General features: G+C 36.5%; 1 protein-coding gene across 1 annotated transcript in view; it reads left to right on the top strand.

Moving 5' to 3' along the window:
- Nucleotides 1–4,369, top strand: part of CDK2AP2 (cyclin dependent kinase 2 associated protein 2) — a 7,269-nt gene extending 2,900 nt beyond the window's left edge. The window contains exons 2-4 of the mRNA XM_015819729.1: nt 2,678–2,778; nt 2,871–3,003; nt 3,738–4,369. Of these exons, the coding sequence (XP_015675215.1) occupies nt 2,678–2,778; nt 2,871–3,003; nt 3,738–3,805 (302 nt within the window). The 3' untranslated portion in view covers nt 3,806–4,369. The remainder of the gene's footprint in view (nt 1–2,677; nt 2,779–2,870; nt 3,004–3,737) is intronic.
- Nucleotides 4,370–10,806: the final 6,437 nt, after the last annotated feature.

Below are 10,806 nucleotides of genomic sequence, written 5' to 3'. Positions count from 1 at the left end.
CTTCAGTTCAGGGAAGTTAATTGCATGTTTGTAATTACTGTACTGATGTGGCTGTATAAAAAGCTTGTAAGTTATTTAAAAAACTAGACACTTAGTAGAAAACATACTGCCTTTATGCCAATCCGAAATATATGGATCATGGATGAAATCATTATTAGATTAAAGAAAATGGTATATTATTTGTATAATTACTTTGAAAGGATATTTCCTGTGGAAGAAATCTCTACTAAACTAACATCTGCAATAATTTGCTTCACTTTGTAGTAGCCATAGGTAATTCGTTTGCACAAATTAAAAAACAACTACAGTAAGTGAAGTTGGACGGAAAGAATATCCAAATTTTATATAATCTTGGTAGGTAGGGGCCAGCCTCCGGAAGTTATTCTTTTTCTGCAAATTAAAAAACAACTACAGTAAGTGAAGTTGGATGAAAAGGATATCCAAATTTTATATAATCTTGGTAGGGGCCAGCCTCCGGAAGTTATTCTTTTTCTGGACTCCTCTGATCAAAGTAATTGAGTTGCTTTCATACTCTTTCTTTCTACCACAAATTAATTCCAGATAGTTCATAGTCTAAAAACATACATTTTATTAGTGGCATAATACTCTTTTCTTTCCTCAGTTAAGGACTTTGTATTTTCAAGTTTTCTATTTTTAGAAATTTGTTCTGAGTTGAATAGTTTTAGTAGACCATAATGTGATTTAGGAATCATGAGTAGTGTACTATTTATGTGTACATATGTACTATTTACTTTTCAAGTGTCTATCATTGTATAATAGAATTCGCAAGATGACTCATAAAATACTGAAATTATGCTTTTCTTTTAGAGTGTTAGGCTCACATGGTTAGGATGAGAAAAGGAAGATAAAGTTGACAGCCAAGAATAATGGCTGAATTCAGATCAGTTTAGAGCAGCAAGTTCTCAGTAAAAACCCATAAAATTCTGCTTTATGTTATACACTGGGCTGCCGGAAGTTGAATTAAACCCACAAGCTACTGCGGTCAAGACGGAAAAGCCAAGGGGAAGTTCTCTGTTCACATTATAAATATATTTTTGTTACTTATTCCTCTTCCATTTCTTAAAGAAGACTTACTGATACTTCCAAGATATTTTATTCATTGATTTACTAAACATATCTCAGTCTAGCAAGGCAAAATCAGTAGCTTACATAACTTATTAGCAAAATGCAAAGCATCCAAGTTATGATTAAAACAATAGTAGCACCATAAAACTCTCCAGCAAAAACAAAATGTACACAAGTAACAAGTGGCAAAAGGGGGGATAAAAGATGGCAGCCCCATATAAAATGAATTGCAGTAGTCAGCCAGATAGTAATGAAGATATAAATTTGCGTACCTCCTATATTAGGTAAAGGTTACAATTAGTTTGTCAGTCAAAATAAGATTAGAATGTCAATATAATATTAGAATATAACATAAAGCCTAAAATTAAATTTCTGTTACTTCAGTCCTAAAAAGGGAATCAAAGATACTAAAATGTACACATGCTTGAGCAACTACTGTATTCTATTCAAAGACTGGTAAAAATAAGTTAGAATAAAATAATATCTGCATTCACAAGTAATCGGCTGTTTAAAATTGTATATGTGTGAATATATTTGCAATTTTTAAAAAAACCGATTTCTGGGATTACAAAGTAAACAAGCTACATACATACCCTTGCTAAGATCTAATGCACATTGTTTGGCCTTGGCTTGGTAATATAGTTTTAGTATACTAGTCCAAGGAAATTCTATTGTGTTAATGGTGAAAACATTAAATGGTTTAAACTTTTAAGAATAAAATTTTTTTTTCAGTTTCATGTAAATTTGACCATATTTTCAAGATTTAAATTTGGAAACAGTTTAATTATAAAATACTTAATTTTATATGGAGGAACTTCAATATTCTCCCTAAAATAAGTACTATTATTTTAATGTTAATATATTTGCACTAGATGGTGGTTATAAAAATCCTTTCTGGGCTTTATGCTTGGTTTAGTCTTTTTAGCTTCTGAATATATTACTCTAATTTATGCATGCCTGTATATTAAAAAACTTTGCAAATACTGTAAGTGCCCCAAAGTTGCAGAGTAACGTATTCAGATATATTGTGTAATTATTTGTGATGTATTTGTGATACGAAGAAGAAATCATGCATCTAACATTTTTCTTTAACTCATGAACAATTGTGAATTGGTTAATCCTTGAGTTGAAATGAATGTTTTGAACACCAAAAACCAACTCTTTTTCTGACCGATTGAGATCCGGTGGTAGATTTCCAAGATTAACAGTATATTGTTTTTGATCTATCCAAAAATAGCCACACCCAATTCCCTTTCCCCTATTTTAGATCTCAGACATGTTGCAATAAAACTCTTCCAGTTGTGTGATTTATGTCAAACTGTATTATAGAATTGCTCAAATAGAAGTTTCATAATTTGAGAATCAAATTCCCACGAGCAGTTCAGAAGGCCTATACTGTAAATCTGATTCTAGATATTTTTTAAAAAAAAACAACACCTCTTAATTTACTTGAAATAAATCCTTCAATTATTGTCTTGATTGTTTCCACAATGAGAAGTAACAAAATTACAGTGTTACCTCCTTAGAAGAAGTTCATGAGCTCCAAGAATTTAGATTAGCAATGAGTTTAATGCCATCGGTTATTTTTCAGCTACCAGTGTTCCATCGCCATCTGGTTCTGTCCCTGGAGCATCTGCCCCCTTTCGACCTCTCTTCAACGATTTTGGGCCCCCATCTATGGGCTACGTGCAGGTGAGCACATAAGGATGAGGAAGGTCTTGCTAGTTGATGGAAATGATGGTAGAAGGATCCTCTGTTGTTTATCTCTGCTGTTGATCTTGCAGGCTATGAAGCCACCAGGTGCCCAAGGCTCCCAGAGCACATATACAGATTTGCTTTCTGTAATTGAAGAGATGGGCAAAGAGATCCGACCTACATACGCAGGCAGCAAGAGTGCTATGGAACGACTGAAGCGAGGTAGGAAGAAGCATTCTCATCATAGTACATGAGCACAATTACTCATTTTTGTGCAGTTACTCAAATTTGTCCTGTCAGAGGCTGGCACTAGCTGAATTTCTCACGTTCCTTAGAAGTTCACACATATATATGGCTGGCTTTCCCAGAAGTTCTGCAGACTATTCTCAAATGCAATGCTGCACAGTAATGAGTAGATGACTGGTTTGGCAATTTCCAATTAACTCTTCCAAGTCATGTCTTTTGAGTTTGTAATTCAAAGTTGGCTTAAAGTTCTAGTCTTGCTCAGGAATGAATGAAAACAACTCCCTTAACCCTATTAAGCCAGAGTTCTCAATATTTCCAGCCAAATCAATTCTCACTAATGCAAATAGTTGTACCATAGTAGGAACAGGTAGAACCTGCTAGATTAGAATCTATACCCAGCAGGTATAAACCTAGCTTGTCGGGGAAACGTTGATTTGTTTCTGCAAGACAGCTGTACAACAACTCCTTATGTTATGTACTGCATTGCTGCCAGTTAGTATCTTGTACTTTCTGATTTATTCAAACCCACACATCTGCATTTTGCCCTCTTATCTTCTGATTGATCTTGAATTTAATGAATAAGGTATATATAAATGTTTTATGTGGAAGATGCTACAGTTGCAAATTCTGTCACATACTTTGTGCTTTGTGTTGCTGCTTTTGAAATCCATTATTCAGCATACCTTACTTTTGTGACTTTCTTTCCGCAGGCATTATTCATGCCCGGGCGCTAGTAAGAGAGTGTCTGGCAGAGACAGAGCGCAATGCCCGCACGTAACACTCGCTTCCTCCTGGCACCACCCTTGGAGGATCCTAGCACTTTCCAGCTAATCAACATTTTAGAATCTGGAGTTTTCCCCTTCCTTTCAAATCTTTCTACCAATCAGTGTCTCAAGTCTTAGAACTGTGATCGCCTTCAAAGACCTTTATCCCAATTGGCACCTAAGAATCTGAAGTATCTCCATTTGCATCACAGAACTTCCCGTCAATTGGCATTCTGGGAAATATATACAGAAAGCGTTCATTGTGCATATCCTTGGTTTACTAGTCGAAATAATTGCTGGTGACGAGTTCTATATCTTTATAAAATACATGGGGTTTTTGAATAAATAAAAATCTTTAGAATTTGGATTATCTCTTCTTCACTGTGCTTTTCTATTTTTTTTATGTGGTGAGGGAAATATTCTCTACCTCGCTAAAATATTCCTGAAGGGCATGTATTGCAAGATATGCTTCCTTAGTAAAGCAGTATGAAGCCCTCTCTTCCTCTTGCAACAAGAGTCTCAACCAGTGATCACTGAGCCTGTATTGGAAAACTTGTAATAAAATGTTTCTACTCCTGTACGATTTGTTTTTTGCTGTTACTGTGTCAGACGTTAGGAGTACGGTACACCTATGTTAACATTTCATTTCTAAAGCTTTTCTTTGGTAAATGAGATTTCTGCTGCTTCCCATTCTCATTGGGGCGAGGGGCTTTCATCAGGTAGTTTCATCTACGTGATGTTGGATTTTTATTTCTAAATAAGTATTTCTATGCCCCTTCAGCCATTCAGATCTGAGTGGCCTTACAAGGAGAACACAAATTGCTAATGCAATAGTCCGTAGAAAATACCATATGTTGATTATTATGTCTATTACAACCATCATGAAACGGCATGATCCATCCCAAGCCTCTTTTCAACTCTCTACTTGGCTCCCAAATGCACTTTGAAAATGGCATGTTTTGCAAAGCTTTCTAAATATCAGGAATGACGATGCAGCTCTTATTTCTGGTGATACAATACTCTACAGCAAGGGAGCTCCAATAAAAATGCTTGCCTTAATTCCTCTCCTACCTCATCTCATTGGAGGTAAGGACTCTCAGTATGCACTCCGTCAGCCTGACCTGAACCTGCAGATTTTGCTTGAATATATGGTCTTGCAGATAACCAGGTCCCAAGCTAATCAGTTTATATGTGGAGAGAATTACAATAGTCCAAATAGGTGGTGACATCCTGAGCATGCATTGACCTGGCCATGTCTCCTGTTGCAGTCAAAGCTAGGCAAAGGATCTCCAAGGCACAGTTTTTACTTGTGTCAGTGGGAATTGAGAGTCTAGGAGAATCCCCAGATTGTAAGCCCCCTCTTCCTGGAGAAGCACAACTTGCATCCAGAGCAACTACTCTAAACATACTAAGCTTATGAATTGGGAATCATCCAGCTTTTACTCAGAATAACTTCTTTGTGCCCAGGGGGGAGAGGGTATTATTTGTTAGGGAGGCCTAGATATTACTAGTGAAGCATGAAGGTATAAGATCAGATGTACCTCCTGCAACATGTCTAGAAAAGATTCCTTATAGAAGGGTACAGTAGAATACAAGGGTGTTTAAATCTTCCCTTTTTCCTGTTTCCTTTTTTAGAAAAAGGATAGTTTATAGATAGTTGGAAAGTAATATAGCCTATCAAGAAGAAGAGTAGTCTCAGGGTGAAAAATTGTAGAAAAGTTCACAGAGGAACTTTTTAAAATTATTGTTGAGTTAAAAAGTATGTAAAATGTACTTCAGCCCTTACGGCTACAACTTGAATATCATACGTTCAGAGGATTCTTTAATTGTTCTACCAAAACTAAGTGGAGGTAAATATTGTCCTTTTGCCAAAAACCTATTGGCTATTAACTCTTTACCATTCAGATCAGTGTAACTCGCCTAGATAATATATGAATGCAAGACAGATTTGAGAACTTGGCTTAATAAATTAGTCTGAATGTACAACAGTAAACTTCTTGAGCAAATACATAGTTATTTCTTGACCCTAAAGTTTTTTCTTCCGTTCAATCGTGTCCAATTCTCCAAGATTGCCTGGATTAGTCCCTGTAGTTTTCCTGGCAAGGTTTTTCTGAAGTAGCTTGCCATTGTCTCCTTCTTAGGGCTAAGAAAGTGACTGAACCACGATCACCCAGCTGGTTTTGTGTCTGCAACAGGACTAGAATTTGTGGTCTGGTTTCTAGGCCTGATGCTTTAACCACTACACCAAACTTGCTCTCTACAATACAGGTAGTCTCAACTTACAACCACAACTGAGTCCAGAATTTTGATCATAAGTGATTGTGGTCATAAGTTATCACATGACCTGACTCAATTTTATGGCTATTTTTAAGTAATTCACCAGAGTTAAGCAAATTGTAGTCATTAAGCAAATCACGTGGTTGTAAGTCTGAATCCAGCTTATCAAATGAGTGTTTTCTGGAAAATGGCAAAAGCATTGCAAAACATGATCACGTAACCACTGGATGCTGCAAGTGGGTATAAATGCAAACCAGTTTTGCCAAGTGACCAAAATGCAATTATGTGACTAGGGGGATGGTGCAGCAATCATAACTTTAAGGATGGTTTGTAAATAACTTTTTAAAAATCTGACCTAATTTTGAACAGTCGTTAAACTACCTGTCATAAATCAAGGGCTACCTGTAAATGTAACAAAATGTATATACACAGCCCCTCTCTGGGAGATGGGTGGTTAAGAAATATGAAATATAAATAAATAAAATATATAGCTCCACACGGCACTCCACATAAAAGATAGAAATACATTTCATGAAAGTAGAGGAAAAAATACAATTTTTGCAGAAAATAGATGTTCTCAACAGATGGAAAAGGAGATATTCCTCAAAAAGCCTGGGAAGTAACCTGCAAAAGTTATACAATGATAAATGATGTATATTGTTATATAAAACTGATCATGTATAAAAGCTTCAAAATAGAGAACTGAAAATCATATTTTTGTTAGCAAGTCTTAATACCTATGAGTACAGCAGGTATCAGTTGTATAATCACAAGAAATAGATTTACCCCACAAATACCCTCTAAATCTGAAATGTAGCATTAATTTGTAAGATTTTAATTTTGGAAGGTGTTCTTTGAAAAGTCCCCATAAGTAATGGTTAGTTTATCAGCTTAACTATGAGATGCAAAGTCAGAGAAACCAGTGGGTTTGTCCTGAAGCACAGTTGATTTATACAGATGCATGAACTAAACTGAAGGAGGATGAAATATTGCAAACTATAAAGAAAGGGCTGAAACTCTTTCCAGAAATCTGAAGTATTATTATGCTTACTACTTTTGGAAATTAAGTTGAGGTTCACAATTGTTGCTGAGTATTTTTAAATAGTAATTATGGTGTTGAATTGACTTCCCTGTATTGTGAATTTTTTAAAGAAATGCTTTGTTAAAATAAATACGATTATTAAAGATGAAGTTAGTAACAGAAGAAATTGGACTACCAAATTAGACCTGTATATTGCAGAGAAGGCTGTCCAACCAAGGTGTGTAATTAGGAAGGTGTGGTGGATTTAGGAAGAATCCAAGCTTGCAGATGTGTCATATATTTAAGCAAAGAAAGTGTATACGTTGTTCATTACAAAAAGGAGGATAGAAAAACTCTTGTACCTGTAACACATTTTAAAATCTTGGCAAAATCATTGGTAAGTGTGTTTACATTTCCCTAAGGAAGAAGGGTGGCCCCTGCCCCTTTTGCGCTTTGGCACCATCCATTATTGGCTTCAGCCCCATCAGTTATTGAAAGCAGCTATGGATTGAAAAAAAACGATTTCTCACTCATTGCAGTTGCTTTCATTCTTAATTACTGAGATACCAAGATTTAATTTCTATGCTGCTTTATGATCCTTAAAACAAAATTAATTCTATATATACTTGCTGGGATAGATGGATGGAAGAAGTAGTGAACCTACCATCTATTTATCTTCTATATACTACCAAAACTCTTGTGTCTATAACCTTTAAATCAGGGGTAGGCAACCTTGGCTCTTTTATGATTTGTGGACTTCAACTCCCAGAATTCCTGAGCCAGGGAATTCTGGGAGTTGAAGTCCACGAGTCATAAAAGAGCCAAGGTTGCCTATCCGATTTAAATGAACGAAACAGTGCATCATAGGACCACCATTTTTGAATGAAAGTACCTGTAAGTAGGCTAACTTACAGAATGCATTCAAAATCCAGGACCTAGGACTCCCATAAAATTGAAATTTGGCCAGATTTGTAGGTGCTTCAGTTCTACCACACTGGCATCCAGAGATTTAGTAAACCGGCCCTAGTCTAGCCCTCTTGAAGCCAAGTAAATCAGTCTCATCGTTGGCTATTGGAGGGCAATCAGCTGAGTTAAGCTAGCAGGAAATCAGATGTTGCTCCTGGTTTTACGGCTGTTTTGACCATTGTCATTCTGCTTCTCTGTTTAGGAAAGGGAATACCTCTGAAATGATGATCCAACAGTTTACAGGTTGTCCTAACAGTTTCTTGTATTTTTGAACAATAGACTAACTGCAGAGGTAAGCAACATGCTACCTAAAATGTATTAACTAGATTGTGGTTTAGCATGTTATTATATGAATACAACAAATTAAATATGCATATGAAAAAAATGTGCTACAAATCAGAACTGATGGCAGGTGGACCAAGGCAGTCATAGAATGGATCCCACTTGAGAAAAAGCATCCTCGAAAGAGACCTAAAACAAGATGGATTGATGATATCTGCAAGTATTGGGGGGCCAATTGGCAAAAGAAAGCTCAGGACTCTATTGGTTGGAAACATGTGGAAACATGCAGGAAACCTTCATCCTGCAATAGGTAGACAATGGCTAAAATGATTAAAATATGAAACTGAACTAAATAGAGACAGCAGAGCTGGATACAAATACAATTGCTGAGGTTTGCATTTAAAACATGAACATTTATTTATGTGTTTATATTCCATATTACTACACTCTGCATTCATCATGGTGTACAATTAAAACCCCAAAGAGTAAAGTCAATAGAACAATAAAACAGTAAATCAGCATGATATGCCAAGAACACAACAAATAAAATCACAGGTACATTCAACATTGTTGCAATTAATATAAATAGGCATTTCATGACCAGATGTTGATCTCCAAATACCATACAAAATATTCTATTTTCACAACTTTTCTAAAACTCAGGAGCAAAGGGAGGCAAGAAGCTGTTCCAAAAGATGGGCACTACCATTGAGAAACCTTCACATACTCCCCCATAATGTGCATCTAGGTGGATTCTTCTGGAAGCAGATGGTCTTGCAAGTACCCACGTTCTAACCATATATAGCTTTCTAGGCCAAAACCAGTACTTTGAATTGTGCCTGGAACTCTGTTGCAGCCAATGCAGTGCTTGCGACCGATGTATTATATGTCTGCATGTGAGTTGCTGTGTTTTTTAAATGTTATTTACTTTGCAGGTTTTTCTAGCCCACTAAATTCCAAATAATCTTACTGGATTATAACATATCCAAATATAAAAGCAATATTGGCAATAAATGAACTAGGACTAAATCAAATAGTAAATCAATCGTACCTCAGGAGAGCCTAACTAGAGTAATTTTCTTCTGTTCAATAGTGCACAATTCTTGGGCAAGGTTTTTCAGAAGTGGTTTGTCGTTACCGCCTTCCTAGGGCTGAAAGAGAGTGGTCCAAGGTCATCCAGCTGGATGTGTGCCCAAGATAAGATTAGAACTCAAATGTCTCTAGCCTGATGCCTTTGCCACTACACCAGACTGGTTCTCAACTAGAGTCAAATGCTCAGTGAAATAAAACTGTAATTTGACAATCTTTTAACTGCAGCTTGAAAATAGTGTTTGAAGGCTGCTGTCCCATGTAGATCATGCTGTAATCATTCTAAAAGATAGATGACAATGATGAAGTCACAGCCCACAATAGAAGAATGATTGTTGAAGCTGATGGAATTTGCGGAGATGGATAAATTAACTTACTGGATTCAGAGAAAAAAAAACAATTCTACATTTATCGCTGACTGGAAACTCTTTATAATTTTTTTTTCATGAAACAGAAAAAAATGCACTTATTGTTTGTGGCTTTGATGATTAGACCCCCCCCCCCCCGAATGATAGAAAAAAGTGAGCTTTTTTGCAATTATAGAATAAGAGATAATTGTACTTATATTTGCTGCAAAGAAAATCAGAGGTTTTTTCTTTCTATTTCTTCTATTCTCTCTTTCTGCACTTTTTCTTTTTTCTTCCTTTGTTTTTTTTTACTTTTTATTAGTGCCTTTTACTCTTTATTATGTTATTTGTAAAACTGTTAATAAAAAGTATATTTAAAAACAAGAATAAGTCACCGAAACCAGAGTCTCTTTGTTTTCGAAAGGTCACAACTGGTGCTGCAGCCAAAACTGCCCCACCTATCTGCCGCAGCCCTCCCCCCCCACCCTGGCTAGGCATCTAGGAGAATTTCCAAGTTAAGGACCATCTCTTTTGGGAAGTGCTCCCCGATTCAGAGACACCACTGAATCAGCGAGAATGCCATAAGGTTGCTGGACAAAGAGTAAACTTGACCTTGTTCTTTACTGTTTTTCTCCAACTTCTTCCAGACAAAAGGGCACCACACCATTGTTCCAGTTCTGGATGGTGATGTGTATCACCTGCATATCCATGACACCTCACTCCAAATCAAAGGATGACATCACACAATAGCCTCATGTGCATGGTGTACGGGGGAAATAAAAAGAAAAATGCTATGGCATCTACGTTGGAGAGGCCAACAGATAATAAACCTTGCTTCCTCTCCCCTCACTTTGGAACCACCACTCAGGAAGGAACCAAAACATTGTAAAATAGCCCCTGATTTCCAGCCCTCTGGCTGCCAACCCTTGTAGGTGATGGGGAGTATCATCACAGATAAGCAAGGACACATCTCTCCTCCAATACCAATGTAATGTAACCAATGCCATTTCAATCCAATGTATAAGCCTGAAAT

The sequence above is a fragment of the Protobothrops mucrosquamatus genome, unplaced genomic scaffold, assembly GCF_001527695.2.
Source record: "Protobothrops mucrosquamatus isolate PMUCROS unplaced genomic scaffold, P.Mucros_1.0 scaffold970, whole genome shotgun sequence".
In the NCBI taxonomy this organism is placed as follows: domain Eukaryota; kingdom Metazoa; phylum Chordata; class Lepidosauria; order Squamata; family Viperidae; genus Protobothrops; species Protobothrops mucrosquamatus.
This window is presented reverse-complemented; position numbering and strand designations above follow the sequence as displayed.